Here is a 19619-nt window from a genome sequence, read left to right on the forward strand (position 1 = left end):
TACCTGTAGATGCCCAATCTCCCAGTCCCCTTTGTGCCCCCACAGAGTAATTATTCCACTTACTGCCTTCATACAGTAGTGATGCTCTCTTAATGCCCCATTCGCAATGGAATGCCCCCTTAGTGCCCTCACACAATAGCTATGCCCACTTAGTGCTCCCACATAATAGAATGTCCCCTGAGTGCCCCTTTCAGAGTAAAATGCCCCTTTAGTGCCCCCACACAGTACGCATGCTCCCTTAGTGCTCCCACTCAGGAGAATGTCTCCTCAGTGCCTCTTTCAAAGTAGTTATGCCCCTTAGGGCTCATGCACACGAACGTATTTTCTTTCCGCTTCTGTTCCATTTTTTTTTTTCCGGACCGTATGCGGAACCCTTTACTTCAATGGGTCCGCAAAAACAATGGAAGGTACTCCGTGTGCATTCCGTTTCCGTTCCGCAAAAAGGTAGTGCATGTCCTATTATTGTCGGCAAATCACGTCCCGATGCTCCATTGAAGTCAATGGGTCCGCAAAAAATACGGAACGCACACGAAACACATCCGTATGTCATCTGCATTTCATCCGTATTTTGCAGATCCATACTGTAGAATTGCTCATGTGTTTGGTGATTAATAAGTTACTGTTTCCGTTTCCAATCCGAAAAAAACGGATCAAATACGGAAACCATACGGATATGTTTTGTGCAATAACGTAATGGAAGAGGACTTAAATCAGAGAAAAAAAAACTCAGATGCAGAACAAAGGATCCGTGAAAAATGAACCGCAAAACAACAACGGTCGTGGGCATTAACCTTTAGTGTAATGAAGCCGCCTTAGAGTTAATAAAATAAAAAATATAATACTCACCTAGCCCCCTTCCCCCAAAGAACATCATGCTTTCCCCAGCAGTGGGCGCAATGCAGTGAGATCATCAGGGGAGCAGGGGAGCACACAGACCAGGGAATGATCCTTGCCCTATGCACTTACCTGCACAGCTCAGCAGACGCGATGACGTCACCTCATTGCACCTGCTGCTGGGAACAGCATGATGCTGGAGATTGGCGGAGCAAGGAGCTGACAGCTCCAGCCTTCACCATTGCATTCAAAGTGACAGAATCTTCGGGGCACAGATATAGTTGAAATAACCCAGCTGTCCCAGGACTATGATTCAGCCGCCAAAACCCAGCAAATTTGAGTCAACTTAGGGCTCATGCACATGAACGTATTTTTTTTCCGTTCCGTTTTTTTTACAGGTCCATATGCAGAACCATTCACTTTAATGGGGCTTGAAAAAACAGAAATTACTCATTCCATGGGCTCGATCACACGAACATATTTTGCGTTCCGTATACGGGCCATTTTCTGCGTTCCGCATATGGAACTATTCATTTCAATTGGTCCGCAAAAGATGCGGACAGCACTCTGTGTGCTTCAATGAAAGAAAGAACCGGCACGCCTTGCGATATAGTCGTGAGTATTTTATTCGCCACTCCACTTACCTTGCCAATATGACGTCAGAATCACATGACTTGAAGGCCTCTATCACGTGATTAGGGGCGGGCTATTTAAACATATGCTTATGTTCATTTCCATGCCACTTGCTGTTTGTTTGAGTTTGACAAAGGCACTTCCATGTGCCGAAACGCGCGTCACTTCTATCCATGAGTGGCGAATAAAATACTCACGACTATATCGCAAGGAGGGCCGGTTCTTTCTTTCATTGAAGTACCTGGGGCGACGCCCGAGCACCGTGCACCCACAACCCACACAGTGCCGCCCGACATTCATAACAAGCACTCTGTGTGCTGTCCGCATCCGTTGCTCCGTTCCATGGCCCCGCAAAAATTATGAGTCCTGTCCTATTCTTGTCCATTTTGCGGACAAGAATAGGCATTTCTATAATAGGCCTCCTGTTCCGTTCCGCAAATTGCAGAAGGCACACAGGTGTCATCCGTGTTTTGCGGATCCGCAATTTGGGAACCGCAAAAAAACGGAACGGTCGTGTGAACGAGCCCTATGTCTGTATGTCCGCTCCGCAAAAATAAATAAATAGAACATGTCCAATTCTTTTCAGTCTTGGGGACAAGGCCAGACATTGTTACAAGAAAACAGATGCAACACGGACATTACATGGATGTCATCCTTTTTTTTTTTGCGGATCCGTGTTTTGCGTACCGCATATGGTCGTGTGCATGAGCTCTTCGATGCATATGACAATTCAAGGACCTACATTTCAGTGCAGATATCCTTCTATGTACCTAGTTTTGTATGAAGTACACTCTGCTCAATGCTGTCTCTGAAAACTCCTTCCCCCTGCAGATTCTCAACGTCATCCAGTATGGGAGTGACCGGTAATTATACACACCCTGACTGAACGCAGACATATCCACAGCACTGTGTGCCCGACCTTCCTTCCTAGAAGTCTACTACTAGAAGCCATGGCAGCTGACCCACAGCAAGCTCCAGAGCAGAGCACCACCCCCGCACCCCAAAAAAGTCTAGTAAGTCACCCTTCTATATCCTTATTTCTATCTGTCATCTCCAACCTGTGACTCTGCAGCTGCTGCAAAACTACAACTCCCAACATGCTGAGAGCTGTAGTTTTGAAATAGCTGGAAAGCGACCAGTAGAGACTAAAGAGGGAAACCTCTGATTTACGCTCGTTTCTGTGTGATATTTGATGTTTGAGAGGACTCCTATTATCTTCATGTTCGCACCCCTTGTGAGGAAGACATGTAGACGCTTGTAGAGGCCGACTGTGGAAAAGTCTTCAGAACTGCTCCATTGTTAGACAAATTGGTTGGACTGTCTTAAAGGGAACATGTCACCGGGATTTTGTGCTGGACTCATCTCACGTACAGGACTCATCTAAGGTTCATTTGCATATGTATCAAATCTTTATTTTTTTTTACACAATAAAAGCACACAGAGCTATGGGGACTGGGTATTGCGGATGTTCTAGCGGCCATCTAACAACCCATGTCCTCAGCTCTATACACAAAATCCTGGTGACAGGTTCCCTTTAAGTGCTTTCCATATGAGTGATGTGACATTTTAGTATACAGTCCCCCCACTCAGGGAACTGAAAGATATACAACAGAACGGAAACCTATACAAAGTGCACTTTTCACCCACATTCCCAGTATAAGGCCTCTTGCACACGACTGTATGGCTTTTTCAGTATTTTGCGGTCCGCAAAAAATACGGATGACGTCCGTGTGCATTCCGTTTTTTTGCGGAACGGAACAGCTGGCCCCTGATAGAACAGTACTATCCTTGTCCGTTATGCGAACAATAATAGGACATGTTCTATCTTTGAACAGAATGTAAAAACAGAAATACGAAATCAAAAGGCATACGGAGTACGTTGAAATGAATGGTTCCGTATACGGAACGCCAAAAACGAAACGTACACGGAAAAAAAAACTTTTGTGTGCAAGAGGCCTAAGTCTCTGTCGGGACTGGTTTTGCTGGACACAAAGAATGTACTGCTCTGCTCAGTATATAAACATAGGGACCACTAATGCCAAGTACTCTGACTAAGGGCTCGTTCACACGAACGTGTGCTGCCCGTTGCCGTATTGCGGACCTGCAATACATGGGCACCGTTCCATGTGCATTACGGATGCGGACCCATTCATTTCAATGGGTCTGCAAATCCGGAGATGCGGAACGGAAGCACGGAACAGAACACTACGGAAGCACTACGGAGTGCTTTCTGGGGTTCCATTCCGTGCCTCCGCACCGCAAAAAGATAGAACATGCTCTATCTTTTTGCGAAACGGAGGGATCGCGGACCCATTCAAGTGAATGGGTCCACGATCCTCAGGCGGCTGCCCCATGGACGGTGCCCGACCGCAATTTGAGGTCCACAGCACGGGCACGGGCTTCATACGTTCGTGTGAACGAGCCCTTAGGGATCATGCACACGAATGTATATTTTTTCCACATCTGTTCCGCATTTTTTGCAGATCGGATGCAGACTCATTCACTTCAATGGGGCAGCAAAAGATGCGCACAGTGCCCTATGTGCTGTCCGCATCCATTTGTCCGTTCTGTTACATCCGCAAATAAGTAGAACATGTCCTATTCTTCTCCGTTTTGCAGACAAGGATAGGATTGTTCTATAGAGCATTTTTTTTTGGTACTGGTGGTGATTTTTGTCTTTCTTGCTTCTTTTCTAATATGCAGAATGCTGTAGCTCTTGGTCTTTTCACATTACCTTCTCTATAGAGGAAAAAATGTCTGAAGAAAACTCAAGTGGCCAAACACACTGTAGAAATTTATCAAGACTGGCATTCCCTTCAATAGTCTGTGAGGTGACTCAGAGTCAGATGCCTCTTAGTAAATTAAAAGGCTTATCCAGGTAAAGATAATGATGACCTATCCTCAGGGTAGGTCATCATTATCAAATTGGTGGGGGTCAGAGTCCTGGCACCCCCTGCTCATCAGGGAGCGGCTCTGCTCACCAAAGCTCTGGTGAGCGCAGATGGCTCCCTGCAGCTTTCCAAGCACAGCGCCGTACATTGTATAGTGGCAGTGCTTGGTATTGCAGCTTAGCCCCATTCACTTCAATGGGGGTGAGCTGCGCCTAGGCCATGTGACCGATGTACGGCGATGTCACATAGCCTAGGAATAGGCCACGGAGCTCACAGAGAGCTCGACCTCTTCTAGCAGCTGATTGTCCAGGGTCCTGGGTGTTGTACCCCCACAGTTCTGATATTGGTGACTTATCCTGAGGATAGAAACTGAAAGTAATACCAGCTAAAGGATGTTGTAGACTCGAGCTATAATCTACACTAATTTCTGGTGTAATTTATAGTAAATCCAGTTGGCTCCAGTCCACCCCACCACTTTTTATCATCACTTTAGGAAAAAGAGAGAAGCTCAAAAAGTTGCAAATTATGGTGCAAATGTGGCGCACACCATAATTTGCTATATTTTTATGCCACAAAAGTTCATTTAAAGCGCTTTTAAATCTCCCCCACTGCTTGCAAAAAATGCCCCCCCCCTCCAAAAAAAATTCATAAAATAAAATTGCCACAAAAACACATTTTCCAACACTGGACACACCTGAAAGAGGCCTTAGTCATTGGTTACCTGAGGTAACCTTCCGCACACTTCCTTATTCTAGTAAGGTGTGCCCATATAACGCAAACATTTACAAGCATAGTACTGCTCGGCTTTGACTTCCCATTGACTGTATTCTTTTCACTCTGGGAAACACTGGGCTTGGCTGAGCGGGCATGTGTTCTGAATGAAGAGAAGGGAATAAGCTGCCGCTAGACAGTTTTGGCTTACTTAGGGTTCATGTCCACGAGCGTACTGGCTCAGTGCCCGTATTCCGGACCGTAAAACAGCTGGTCCACAATATATGGGCGCCAGCCGCTGTGCGGATGTGGACCCACTGACTTGAATGGATCTGCAATCCACAACATACAACCGAAGATAGGACTTTACCTAACTTTTGCCGAGCAGGGGCACGGATCGGAAGCCCATGGAAGCAATTCGTAGTCATCAGTGCCTCTGCAACACAGAAAGATTAAACATGTTCTATCTTTGGCCGTATGTTGCGGATCGCAGACCCATTCAAGTCAATGGGTCTGCATCTGCAAATGGAGTTCACGCGGCCGATGCCCGTGCATGAATTTACAGTCCGCTGTATGGGGCCTTTACACTGGTAGGCATGAGCCCTTAGGGAGCAGCTTATGTCCCATCAGAACCGAAGATTGGCCAGCATGTCTACGACTAGGGCTACACAGCGACATGTTGCAGAAAAGTCATGCAATATTTTTGTTGTAATGATAGTCAATGGTGTTGCAACGTGACATGCTGTGATTGCGTCGCGACAGTTGCAAAAAATCCGTCCAAGCCATTATGGTTGCAGCATGTCGTATTGCAACACCATTGACTATCATTACAATAAATGTTGAGCGACTTTTCTTTGACAAAAAGTTGCATGACAAATGTTGCAGTGTAGCTGTACCCTTTTGTGTCATGCGACACATGTCGCTGTGTAGCCCTAACCAAATAATTTTTTCCTCCATACACATTAGATGGTTGGACAGTCCTAGCAAAATCAGCAGGTTCAGCTGATGTAACACTCCCGTCTCGAGTCCTTTTAATATTGTGCTCCTTAGAGTAGTTGTCCTTTAATCTATTGTATTTGAACCTTCCTAAACATGTCTGCAGAGGACCACTTATGAAATATTTGCACATTTGTCTTTTCAGATGCATTGCCCCATTTCTCAGGGAAATAGGGAAGAATTCCGTAAAGTTTTTAAGGAATGTAAAGAGGAAAGTTTCTGGTATAGAGGTAATTAATAAAATCACTAGTACCTGTTATGTGAATATAAGAATACTCCTTAAATCTGGATTCAAGCTCGTTATTACTATTTTTATACTTCTTGGCCCGGAAAATAAACTAGGTGTACCAGAATCATAAAGGTCTTCCCTATTTTTGGGAATTTTGGGTCTCGGATGGGTGGGCTAAGGAACGCTGGGGACATTCGAACATTACCGCAGACCCAAGACTGTCCCACTGCATCCAGGAAATCTGAGGCCTACCTATAGATTCTCAGTTCTGTACTTAGGGATTATGCGCACTGGCATGGAGCTAGTATGGCCTGTTTAGTACAGCGTCTTAGTACACTTCTGTACAGGCTCAGTGCACTGCCATAGAGGCTGTGTCAGACTCCGCGTGTAGAGACAGATGCTCTGATAATGAATGCTATGATTTTTAAATGTTTTTTTCATTTCAAGCCTAAAAGAGCATATTTTGAGGGCATATTTTACAGTATGTTAAAATTTTGAGGATACACTCCTGGCTTTAGCTTAAAGGCTATGTACACCTTCGGGGCAATTTTTTATGATTGCATTTTACTCATTTTGGGCCAAAAATCTTTTTTTCAATTGGTCTTTCTTTAAAATATTGAGCAGTTCTGTCACAACGGGTTAACTGTTTTTCTAGCTGTGTGAATCGTACTTTTTAATTTTACTTTGTGCCGGTCATCATCTTATTTCTAAATTATTAAAAGGTTATAAACACTTATTTAAGGCTACTTTCACACTAGCGTTAATATTTTCCGGTATTGAGATCTGTCATAGGGTCTCAATACCGGAAAAAAACACTTCCATTTTGTCCCCATTCATTGTTAAGGAGGACAAAACGTAACTGAACAGAATGGAATGCTCCAAAATGTATTCTGTTCTCATACCGGAGAGCAAACCGCAGCATACTGCGGTTAGCTTTCCGTCATGGGATGCGGAGCAAGACAGATCTGTCATGACCCGTAATGCAAGTCAATGGGGACGGGACCATTTTTTCTGACACAATCTGACACAATAGAAAACGGATCCGTCCCCTATTGACTTTCAGTGGAGTTCATGACAGATCCGTCAGAGGAAGCAGATGGTTGTATTATCAGTAACGGAAGAGTTTTTGCTGAACCCTGCCGGATCTAACAAAAACATAGAAACATAGAAACACTAGTGTAAAAGTAGCCTAAGCCACATTTTTATCAGTTAGACAACAATTGAGCTAAAATGATTGTTTATAAGGTCAGAGATCAGGGTTAAGGAGTCCATCAGCTGAGCTGCCTGATGCAACAGAGTGAAAATTCAGATCTTGCTACTAGATAAATTTAAGGCTGCACAAAGATAGTGATTCAAAATTTAATAAAGACCAGTTGAAAAAATGATTTTTAGCTCAAAATGAGTACAATGCAATAAAGGTGCCTCCGAAGGCGTACACAGCCTTATACGGGATAGGGGATAAGTTTGCCCATAACAAACAGTAGTCATAGAGGAAGAACCAGCAGCGTGCATGCTCAACTGCCCCTCCATTCTTTTGGTCAGACACAGTCAGACATGTATTCCTTATCCTGGAACCCCTTGAAAGTAAAAAATGAAAAACATTCAGAAATCTGTGCCCCTTATGCTTGTCCGAAGGTGTATCTGAACACTTTACTAGTCACTTTTTGTTTTGGTTCTTGCAGCTCTGCCTCTGTCTGTTACAAGCATGATAGCCACGCAAGCCCTCATTTTCCAAGGTAAGGAATTAAAAGTATAAAGTTATATCCGCACAAAGTCCATCTACAGAATATCTCTAGTCCTGGGATCAGCAACCTCCGGCACGCCAGCTGTGGTGAAAGTACAACTCTCAGCATGCAGACTTGCGTGGCTGCTCTTAGAACTCCCATAGAAGTGAATGGAGAATTCTGGAGGTTGTAGTTAGTGTTAAGCGAATCAAAGACCCGAATTTCCGGATAAATTTGATTTGGCGCGAAGCTGAATTTTCTTGTGCTTCGTGATAGCGAATCGATTTAACCTGAAATGGTGTAGAAAATTTAAAAAAAAAAAAATCACACTTATCTGATCCATTTGCTCGCGACGGGCCGGCTGCCACCATCTTGCTTGAAGAACTCGGCCGAAATCCCATGCGTGGTGACGTATAACTTCACCCTGGGCTCCGCAAGCTTTTGTGCCAGATCTTCAAGTAAGATGACGGCAGCCAGCCCGTCGCGAGCAAATGGATCAGGTAAGTATGATTTATTTATATATATATTTTTTTATTTTATACTCTTTTATTTATATCAGATGTCACGATCATGTATGAACGCGGCATCTGAGGGGTACAATGAAGGGGAGTGGCGCAATTGCCACTCTCTGTCTTTGCACCCACTACTTACAAAGAAATGCACATCATGACAAAGTAATTAGTCACAAAGTGAATTTTTTTGTAAAATTAGACAAAGCGGCCAAATCAAACTTTTCATTAATTCGCTCATCTCTAGTTGTAGCTTTACAACAGCTGGAGTGCCAGAGGTTGCTGCCCTCTGCCTTAGGGCTTATGCACACAAACGTATTTTCTTTCCGCTTCCGTTCCTTTTTTTGCGGACCGTATGCGAAACCATTCGTTTCCGTTTGTCCACATGGCCGTTCCGCAAAAAAGTAGTGCAACAACAACGGTCGTGTGCATGAGCCCTTAGCCTAGTTTCACATCTGCATTTTTAAATCTTCCAGGCTGTTCTGGCAGAGGAATACCTCCTAATAAATTAGCCGTATCTTACAGAATCGCAGGGAGAAATGTAAGACTGGCATAAAATGTCAGTTTTAACAAATGAGCCCTTTTATCTATAATTGAAGAGGGGACCCTATTTAAACAGATTTTCTGAAACGTATTTACTGATGACCTAAAATCGGGCTCCGGCCTTCTCTCTGCTTACCAAGCACAGTGCAGTACATTGTATAGCGGCTGTGCTTGGAATCACAGCTCAGCCCCATCCACTTCAATAGGGCTGAGCTGCGCCTAATCCATGTGACCGATGAACATGATATCACTGGCCTAGGCTAAGCTGCAAGAAGGCTGCGGTGCCTTCTTAAACAGCTGATCGGCAGGTGTCCCGGATGACCGATCAGATAGTGATGACCTATGCAAATACGTCATCAGTAGGAAAGTCTCAGAAAACCCCTCTAACTCTCTCAGGCAGCAGAAAGGCTAGAACAGTCCCTGCTGCTTATAAAATTGAAAGCGTTGTCTGGGATTTTGAAAAAAAAAATAGCCTAACAGCACCGACGCTCCAGTGGTCCCTGCCAATCTTTGAATACTTGTTCAGCAGCAGTGACATGCTGCAGTTTCTGGCCCCATCTGTTTTGTGCTGAATATACAATCATCACTATTTAGGCCAATGATTGGCTGCAGCGGTCGCATGGATGTACTGCCCGTCATTGCTACAGCAAGGTAAACGAACACCAGCAAAGACCACCAGAGCGTTGGTGCTACAAAAGTGGGGAAATTTATCAGGTAATTAGGCTACTTTCACACTAGCGTTTTTCTTTTCTGGCACTGAGTTCCGTCCTAGGGGCTCAAATCCGGAAAAGAACTGATCAGTTTTATCCTAATGCATTCTGAATGGAGAGTAATCCGTTCAGGATGCATCAGGATGTCTTCAGTTCAGTCTTTTTGACTGATCAGGCTTTTCAGAAAACCGTAGCATGTTGTATTTTTACCTCCGGCCAAAAATCCTGAACACTTTGACTGAACGCCGGATCCGGTCTTTTTCCCATTGACTTGCATTAACGCCGGATCCGGGGCCGTGTGTTCTGTCAAACCGGATCCAGCTTTTGCATGTTAAACCCGAAAAATGTGAAAAAAAAGTTAAAGTCCATAAATGGCGGATCCGTTTTTTCCAATGCATTTTTTCATTGTGATCAAAATCCTGATCAGGATTCAAATGTAATCAGTTTTCACACGTTTTTCCGGATCCGGCGGGCAGTTCCGGTGTCGGAATTGAACGCTGGATTCAAACAACGCTAGTGTGAAAGTAGCCTAAGCAATGGTTAGCTTTTTTTTTTTTTTTTATCCCAGAGATACCATTTGAATTTAAACAGGAGGTACAACAAACTCTGCCCAAAACCTAAAATGTATGGCTTAACCATAACCTAGCTGAAAATCGTGTTCCTGCCAGCTCGTACTTGCAGAGATCTGGGCTGCTGTATGCTGTGTCCTAGCACTGGAGGACCAGTTTAGCATTCAGTGTCTCTGTGTGTGACATAGAAGGAAAAGAAAATGTAGTTAATAAGATGTGCTTTTCTCTACAGGATATCTGTCAAAAAACATACGGTTTGGTTCCTTGCCGAAGCTTGCATGTAAGTATGGAGGCTTCTGATACTGCTGCCATGCATGTCTATCATACCAATGGCTGGGTCCTGTGAGTGCAAACAAAGGGAACGTCACACTTGGGAAAATAGGAAATGAATTATTAATATGCTGTAAAGTAATAACTAATGTTCTTTTCTGTGACAGTGGCTGGTTTTCTCGGATTCGCCGTCGGAAAGATATCCTATTTTGGAACATGCCAGAAAAAGTTTGAGAAACTGGGAGTGCAGAACCCCTTTGAAGCTGCATTTGCCCCTGGTATGGCTGGTGGATTTGATCCAGGATTTTTCCCAAACCATAACAAGTATGTTTCATAACGTGTACCGATATCTGTATATATGTACTGTAAGGTATGGCCACTTTTGCAGTCTCTGGATATGAACAGATCTATATTCATAGACAAACGCCATACTGGTCAGTCTATGCAGCCATATGTCAGAGGCTGTCTACATAGACACAATCATGCTCCAATAAATTAATTAAATGGAATCTGTCACCAGGAAATTCACTGTTAAACCAGGCTCTTAGCTCAGATGAACGTAATGACACCCTTCACTTAGTGATCCATTGCTCTATTCTGGAGAAAAAGTACTTTCAATCCATGCAAATGAGCAGTTAAGTGCACTGAGGGCGGGCCCAAACCATTGTTTACACACTTGCTCCTGCTTATTCTGCCAGATCCTTCCTCTTCTTGATTGACAGGGCCAGGAGAGAAGACTATGCAGAAACCTGTCGACAGTAGCATTGCACACAATTGTGTACCAATCAGTTTACTACTCAGTAGTTAAAGGGTATGTACACCCTTTAAGGTCATTTTTGTTTATGATTGCATTTTAATCATTTTTAGCTAAAAATCATATTTTCAATTGGCCTTTATTAAAAATATTGAGCTATTCTGTCCCAAAGGGTTAACTGTTTTTCTAACTGTGTGACTGGTATTTTCACTTTGTGCCAGTCATCTAATTACCCTTATCTCTAACCTACTAAGAGGCCATAAACACTTATTTAAGCCACATTCTTATCAGTAAGATAAGGATTGAGCTTTAATGAGTGTTTATAATGTCAGAGAGCAGAGATAAGGAGTCTGTCTGCTCCTCAGATGACTGAAAAGACAAAAAATCCACAGGCATATAGTAGACAGGCTTTAGAAAAGTCACGGCACTCTCGAACTTCAATCCAAAATTAGTGTTTAATCACACCGAAAGATACAGCAATGTTTAGACACACAAGTCTTTCTCAAGCTTCATGTAGCTTGAGAAAGACTTGTGTGTCGAAACGTTGCTGTATCTTTCGGTGTGATTAAACACTAATTTTGGATTGAAGTTCGAGAGTGCCGTGACTTTTCTAAAGCCTGTCTATGTTCTTGGGGGGGGTCCCTGAGGCCGGGACCTGACGCCACGAGAACCGCCGCCAATAGTGAATTGCTTTCAAGTAAGTGGTGCTGTCCTACTCCAGTTTTCAGGCATATAGTAGAGCATCTCAGCCCTGTATACAAAAATATTCTATACTGAAAAAAATGATTTTTAGCTCAAAATAAGTACAATGCAAACATAATTTTTTTTAAAAATGCCCCCAAAGGTGTACATAGCCTTTAAAAATCAATCAAAAGTGCTGCAAAAAAGTGTAGGTGTAACCCCAGCCTAACCATTTAATTTCTGTGTAACAGGCATTGTCATCATGTCTGTGAGGAATGCAAAAAGAAATGTGCCAAGGACAAGGAGCAGAGTGCCCAACCCGCCACTAATTCCTCCTGAGCTTGTGTAAGTATCAGCATCCAGAGAGAGGACTGATAGCTGGACCACAAGAAGTGGAGTGGAGCTTCAGGCCGATGAAAACTGAATGGAGTTTACTTATAAAGAGCCATGAAAGTGAATTAGTAGTATATAATCTCTCTATATCTAGTGTGCATATATAACATACAGTATGGGCTCAGAGGTGTAATACAGTGCCTCTATACGTCTAGGGGGTCTCTCTGTACCTCCATATACCTCTAACTTTATACAGGTTTCTTCTGGCTGACTATAATGGGGTCATTTATCAAGAAATCATATTGCTCCATTTCTTGTTCGGTCTGGATATCTCCCCGCACTTTGAACTTAATTTATGATAAGACCTATTCTGTGGTATAAATTAAAGGGCATTTGTCTTGATATCCCTCTGTGCCACACTTAAAGGGCATCTGTCAGCAGATGTGTACCTATAATACTGGGTGACCTGTTACATGTGCGCTCGGCAGCTGAAGACATCTGTTTTGGTCCCATGTTCACATGTGTTCACATTGCTGAGAAAAACAATGCTTTAATATATGCAAATTAGCCTCTAGCAGCAACAGGAACGGGGACGTTATACCTAGAGACTCCTCTTTCTCTGCAACTGCCGCGTCCCCTGCACTTTGATTGACAAGGCCAGGCATGATGACATTTTTTTTAGGTTTTATTAAGATTTTCCAACATAACACATTAGAACAGTTTCAAAGTCATGTGACATGAACACTTCAGTTATGGTACTTATATAGTTGTAAAGGGTATATACAACCCGGTATCGAACAATATGAACCATGGAACAACATGGAGTTAAATGCCCTAAGTGGACATGAAACTAACGAGAAGAGACATACAAATAAGATGATAGACCATGGGAGAGCGGAAAGGGAAGGAGGGAAATGGAAAGAAGGCTGCAATTAACCTTGGGGAGTCTAGACCTGTGCATTCCGAAATGAGTTCAAGGAACGGAAGGCTTCCCAGGGGCCCCACGTTTTCACATATCGTGAGGTGTCTGAGGGCTTAATACTGATGAGGTCTTCCAATCTCTGATATAGGGCGATTTCATCAAACCACTCCTCAGGTGAGGGAGGAGAGGTGGATTTCCAATGCCTAGGAATCACTGCTTTCGCCGCTTGCACCATATATTTTAAGAGGGATTTCATATATGATGGGACATCCAGGACACAGTCGAACAGTAGTAAGGCATCTGGGGAATTCTGAATGGGGACGCCTGTGACTTCCTTGATTGTTTTATGTACAAAGTTCCAGAAAGGGCGCAAGCCGCTACAATTCCACCAAACGTGGATCATCGTGCCCTCTTCCGTAAGACATCTCCAACAACGATCCAACACTGTCAGGAACCATTTATGGAGTAACGCTGGTACTCTATACCATCTAGATAAAATTTTATAGCTCGTTTCTTGAGCTTTGGTAGAAATTGTGGATTTATGAGATAGTAGGAAGCATTTGTTCCATTGAGCTGGGGTATAGTGGTTACCCAGATCCCGCTCCCAGGCCTGACAATACGGAGGAAGGCACGAGGAACGCCGGTGTATCAGTACCCTGTAGGACCGCTGAGGGAGAGACACACATCTGCTCAAATTAAGTGAGTTTTTGGGTCAGGGTGTGAGTCTTGTTTAAAGGGCTTCTGTCACCCCCAAACACCAATTTTCAGTTTTTGACTTAATATATTTGCTAATGTTTACAGATTCGATATATACCCCTCTTACCTCAGGCTGTGGTGTAATTTCAGTAAAAATCGGACTTTAGCGATATGTAAATTTCTTCATTACCAGCAAGTTGGGCGGACTTGCTGGTAGCCGCCGCATCCTCTGTCTGAACAAACGCCTCTCCTCCACTTGATTGACAGGGCCAGCGAGCGCTCTCATCCTCCAGCTGGCCCTGCCTGCAGCTCAAATCCCGCGCCTGCGCCGTACCGGTCGTCATTGGTGAGAGAAGGACGCTCGCTTGGCTGCTCCTTCCTCAGTGCGCCTGCGCCGATGACGTCCGCCCTACACCGGGAAGAGAAGACTTCGCCTGCGCCGAATGACGACCGGTACGGCGCAGGCGCGGGATTTGAGCTGCAGGCAGGGCCAGCTGGAGGATGAGAGCGCTCGCTGGCCCTGTCAATCAAGTGGAGGAGAGGCGTTTTTTCAGACAGAGGATGCGGCGGCTACCAGCAAGTCCGCCCAACTTGCTGGTAATGAAGAAATTTACATATCACTAAAGTCAGATTTTTACTGAAATTACACCACAGCCTGAGGTAAGAGGGGTATATATCGAATCTGTAAACATTAGCAAATATATTAAGTCTAAAACTGAAAATTGGTGTTTGATGGGTGACAGAAGCCCTTTAAAGAGAAGTAGAAATGCTGGAGTTGCAGATACTCAAAGGAGTTACGGGCTAATGGGGTCTCAAGTATTTGGGACAGAGGTTTCAGTGCGGAGCCTGAGAGAACATGCCAGAACCTGATCGGGCGGGTTCTCGTGCCCTGGAGGAAGGGTCGGAATGAATGTCCTGGAGGAAATCTGGGGTGGTCAGTTACCGGAACCAAAGGGCCTTTGGGGTCAATCAGTGAAGTAGGTCGACCTATGGATGCTAAGATTGCGAGGGTGTGGTGGGTGGTAAAGGACAGTTGCGATGGTGTAGGGCGTGGAGAGCCCACCAGCCATGGGAGGGCTATTACGGAACACGGTGAGGAGTCCCATGCAATTAGCACCCAGGATTTGGATGTGTCAGTACGTGTCATGTCCAATAATCGAGCATAAGCAGTAGAGTGGTAATAAAGTCGACAGTCTGGGAGACCCACCCCTCCAGCTTCCTTAGTGCGGGTCATTATTTCCCATTTTAATAGCGGCCGAACGGGTGCCCACACAAAGTGCGTGAAACATCTACGAAGTCGAGACCAGAATGTGGATGGGATGCGAAGGGGGATGGTTTGTAAGAGGTAGAGTAGTTTTGGTAACAGGGTCATTTTTAAAATACTAATCCTACCAAACCAAGAGAAATCTCGATGATGACATTTTTACTGCCTGATCCTGTCACTCAGGAAGTGCACAGGTCGCAGCAGTTGCAGAAAAAGCTGACCCTCTAGTTGTAACGGCAACGCCCTCGTTGCTCCTTTTCATATATTAAAGCATTGTTTTTCTCAGCAATGTGGACACACATGAACATGGGACCAACACAGATGCCTTCAGCTGTCAAGTGCCCATGTAACAGGTCAGTCAGTGTCATAAGTACAAATCTGCCGACAGATGCCCTTTAGGGTCCGTATGTGTTTTGCGGACCACACATCGCCAGCACTCTCATAGAAAATGCCTTTTCGCGGACAAGAATAGCACAGGTTCTATTTTTTGGCGGAACGGAAGTGCGGATCCGCAAATGCGGATGCGGACAGCCCATTCCGACCCCATTAAAAAAGAATGGGTCCGCACCTGTTCCGCAAAATTGCAGAACAGATGCAGACCCATTTTGCGGACATGTGAATGGACCCTAAAGTGCGGCACAGGGGGGAAACCAAGACAGGCTGAGAAGCAGGTAAGTATGCTTCAAACTCCTTTGGAACAATACTATAGGATAGTGCTCAAGTCCTTGTAATAAACATACATTAAACTGGGAGGAAATAGGACCCTTAAAATCTAACTTTTCATATTGATCAAGCTAAAAATGTTCCCCCGAAAATTGGTGACCGATAATAACAACTCATGGGCCCACCTAATACTGCATACAGTTGCAAGAAAAAGTAAGTGAACCCTTTGGAATGATATGGATTTCTACACAAATTGGTCATAAAATGTGATCTGCTCTTCATCTAAGGCTACTTTCACACTAGCGTTCGGGGCTCCGCTTGTGAGCTCCGTTTGAAGGCTCTCACAAGCGGCCCCGAACAGATCCGTCCAGCCCTAATGCATTCTGAGTGGATGCGGATCCGCTCAGAATGCATCAGTTTGGCACCGTTTGTCCCCCGCTCCGCTCAGCAGGCGGACCCCTGAACGCAGCTTGCAGCGTTCGGGTGTCCGCCTGGCCGTGCGGAGGCAAACGGATCCGTCCAGACTTACAATGTAAATCAATGGGGACGGATCCGTTTTTTTTTTTTTTTTTTTTTTCATGGTAATGCAAACGGATCCGTTCTGAACGGATCTAAGCGTTTGCATTATAGGTGCGGATCAGTGTGTGCAGATACCAGACGGATACGCACCTAACGCAGGTGTGAAAGTAGCCTAAGTCACAACAATAGACAATCACAGTCTGCTTAAACTAATAACACACAAAGAATTGAATGTTACCATGTTTTTATTGAACACACCATGTAAACATTCACAGTGCAGGTGGAAAAAGTATGTGAACCCCTAGACTAATGACATCTCCAAGAGCTAATTGGAGTGAGGTGTCAGCACACTGGAGTCCAATCGATGAGATGAGATTGGAGGTGTTGGTTACAGCTGCCCTGCCCTATAAAAAACACACACCAAAAAGAAGACCTACGATTAAGAATTGTTGACTTGCATAAAGCTGGAAAGGGTTATAAAAGATATCTCCAAAAGCCTTGCTGTTCATCAGTCCACGGTAAGACAAATTGTCTATAAATGGAGAAAGTTCAGCACTGCTGCTACTCTCCCTAGGAGTGGCCGTCCTGTAAAGATGACTGCAAGAGCACAGCGCAGACTGCTCAATGAGGTGAAGAAGAATCCTAGAGGGTCAGCTAAAGACTTACAAAAGTCTCTGGAATATGCTAACATCCCTGTTAGCGAATCTACGATACGTAAAACACTAAACAAGAATGGATTTCATGGGAGGATACCACAGAGGAAGCTACTGCTGTCCAAAAAAAAACATTGCTGCACGTTTACAGTTTGCACAAGAGCACCTGGATGTTCCACAGCAGTACTGGCAAAATATTCTGTGGACAGATGAAACCAAAGTTGAGTTGTTTGGAAGAAACACACAACACTATGTGTGGAGAAAAAGAGGCACAGCACACCAACATCAAAACTTCATCCCAACTGTGAAGTATGGTGGTGGGAGCATTATGGTTTGGGGGCTGCTTTGCTGCGTCAGGGCCTGGACGGATTGCTATCATCGAAGGAAAAATCGATTCCCAAGTTTATCAAGACATTTTGCAGGAGAACTTAAGGCCATCTGTCCACCAGTTGAAGCTCAACAGAAGATGGATGTTGCAACAGGACAATGACCCAAAGCATAGAAGTAAATCAACAACAGAATGGCTTAAACAGAAGAAAATACGACTTCTGGAGTGGCCCAGTCAGAGTCCTGACCTCAACCTGATTGAGATGCTGTGGCATGACCTCAAGAAAGCGATTCACACCAGACATCCCAAGAATATTGCTGAACTGAAACAGTTCTGTAACGAGGAATGGTCAAGAATTATTCCTGACTGTTGTGCACGTCTGATCTGCAACTACAGGAAAGGTTTGGTTGAAGTTATTGCTGCCAAAGGAGGTTCAACCAGTTATTAAATCCAAGGGTTCACATACTTTTTCCACCTGCACTGCGAATGTTTACATGGTGTGTTCAATAAAAACATGGTAACATTTAATTCTTTGTGTTTTTTTTAGTTTAGGCAGACTGTGATTGTCTATTGTTGTGACTTAGATGAAGATCAGATCACATTTTATGACCAATTTGTGAAGAAATCCATATCATTCCAAAGGGTTCACATACTTTTTCTTGCAACTGTATATACCATCCACCACAAATTGATTAATGAATGTAAATATACTACATCAAGAGGAGAAAAGAGGATCGTTGACCAGGTTTTGAGGTAAAAATGAAATGCTACCAAGGGAATCTTTCCGTAGTCAGATCCTGGTCTATCCTCAGCCCAGGGACCACCCCTGATGGTGGGGTTTCCCTGCCTTCGTACCGCCCCTAGAAAGCCCTATACGGCCCTAAAAATGATGAAAAGTTGTGAATTAACAATAATAATAATACCCCAGAATATAAAAGTTGGTGTATTAGGTTGGTAAAAAAGTACCCCTTAACTTTACAGGTCTGCCCAAGGGGGGAGGGGGTTTGCTCCTCCCCAAAGGTGCACAACCCCTTTAACTACAGGCCTTTACTTTTGCACCATCCTTATTGAATCACCCTGTATAATACTGCACAGGGGCGCATTATAATTCCATGGTACAGAACCTTAGGTACTCTGTGTGCATTCATGACTCAAAAGGCAGGCTCTAGATGGTGCTAAAACTTCAGATGAATGAATTAAGAAAAAAAAAATATATATATTATTTTTTTTGCTAAATTAGAGTGCTGCTATTTTGTGGTGTCAGATCCATGAATGGTACTAGTGGTCCAAGGTCTGTGTGGCTTGCACTCTTTGGAGTTACATGCACACAGTGCTGCTTTCACTGTATGTGTGATATTACTGATATTTTTGATGGTCCGTTGTCTTTAGAAACTATCCAGCCTAGAAATACACTCCTTCATAGATACTACAGTAGTGACGTATAGAAGGCTGGGCCCCTTGGAGCCTGTGCGTTGGTTCTGAGGGAACACAAACGATGCCCCGACTGCTGTCACTGCAATGTGTAGCACCAGTAGGGACCTCTGCCAAGTACAGGATAGTCGTGGGGTTTGTTCACTGACTAAATAAACCTATGCAACATCTTACACATGGTGATTTTATTAATGCCTTAACCCCCACCAATTTAAAAGGGGTTCTACAGTGTGGTTAGATCATCAGCGTCTGACACCCGGGACCCCCGCCGATCAGCGGTTTGAGAAGGCAGCGGCGCTCCAGCAGCGCCACGGCCTTCTCACTGTTTACCGCTGGCCCAGTGACGTCACGACTAGTATCAACTGGCCTGGGGGCGGCTAAGCTCCATTCAAGTGAACAGAGTTTAGCTGCGCCCAGGCCATTGATACAAGTCGTGACGTCACTGGGCCTGCGGCAAACAGTGAGAAGGCCACAGCGCTGCTGCCTTCTCAAACAGCTGATCGGCGGGGGTCCCGGGTGTCAGACCCCCGCCAGTTAGATGCTGATGATCTATCCAGAGGATAGATCATCAGTTAAAACAAACTGTAGAACCCCTTTAATGAAAATAATATGAGCTAGTATGTTTTAGCCATTATTCACAAAGGTTTATGTATTTCATTATGTCTCCTTAGGTTACCGCTGTGATTATAAAAGCACCGCTTGGCCTAAATATCTAATTTCCTCTTACTTGTTTATAATAAAACAATTTTTTTTTTT

At 44.3% G+C, this 19619-nt stretch overlaps 1 protein-coding gene across 1 annotated transcript; it reads left to right on the plus strand.

The window, feature by feature from the left end:
* The first annotated feature begins 2335 nt into the window (after window positions 1-2335).
* OCIAD2 (OCIA domain containing 2) lies at window positions 2336-19619 on the plus strand. The gene is made up of 7 exons (XM_040418881.1): window positions 2336-2480; window positions 6211-6295; window positions 7977-8030; window positions 10582-10629; window positions 10787-10943; window positions 12306-12399; window positions 19535-19619. Exons 1-6 carry the CDS (start codon window positions 2418-2420, stop codon window positions 12391-12393), a joined length of 495 nt encoding a protein of 164 aa, XP_040274815.1. The 5' UTR covers window positions 2336-2417; the 3' UTR covers window positions 12394-12399; window positions 19535-19619.

The sequence above is a fragment of the Bufo bufo genome, chromosome 2 (genome assembly GCF_905171765.1).
Source record: "Bufo bufo chromosome 2, aBufBuf1.1, whole genome shotgun sequence".
Classification (NCBI taxonomy): Eukaryota; Metazoa; Chordata; class Amphibia; order Anura; family Bufonidae; genus Bufo; species Bufo bufo.

Excerpts from the sequence above, each read along its gene's own strand:
- OCIAD2 (XM_040418881.1), top strand. The coding sequence starts at position 2,418 with ATGGCAGCTGACCCACAGCAAGCTCCAGAGCAGAGCACCACCCCCGCA. Across the intron at positions 10,630-10,786 it reads TTCCTTGCCGAAGCTTGCAT|TGGCTGGTTTTCTCGGATTC; the intron begins GTAAGTATGGAG and ends TTTCTGTGACAG. Across the intron at positions 10,944-12,305 it reads TTTTTCCCAAACCATAACAA|GCATTGTCATCATGTCTGTG; the intron begins GTATGTTTCATA and ends TCTGTGTAACAG.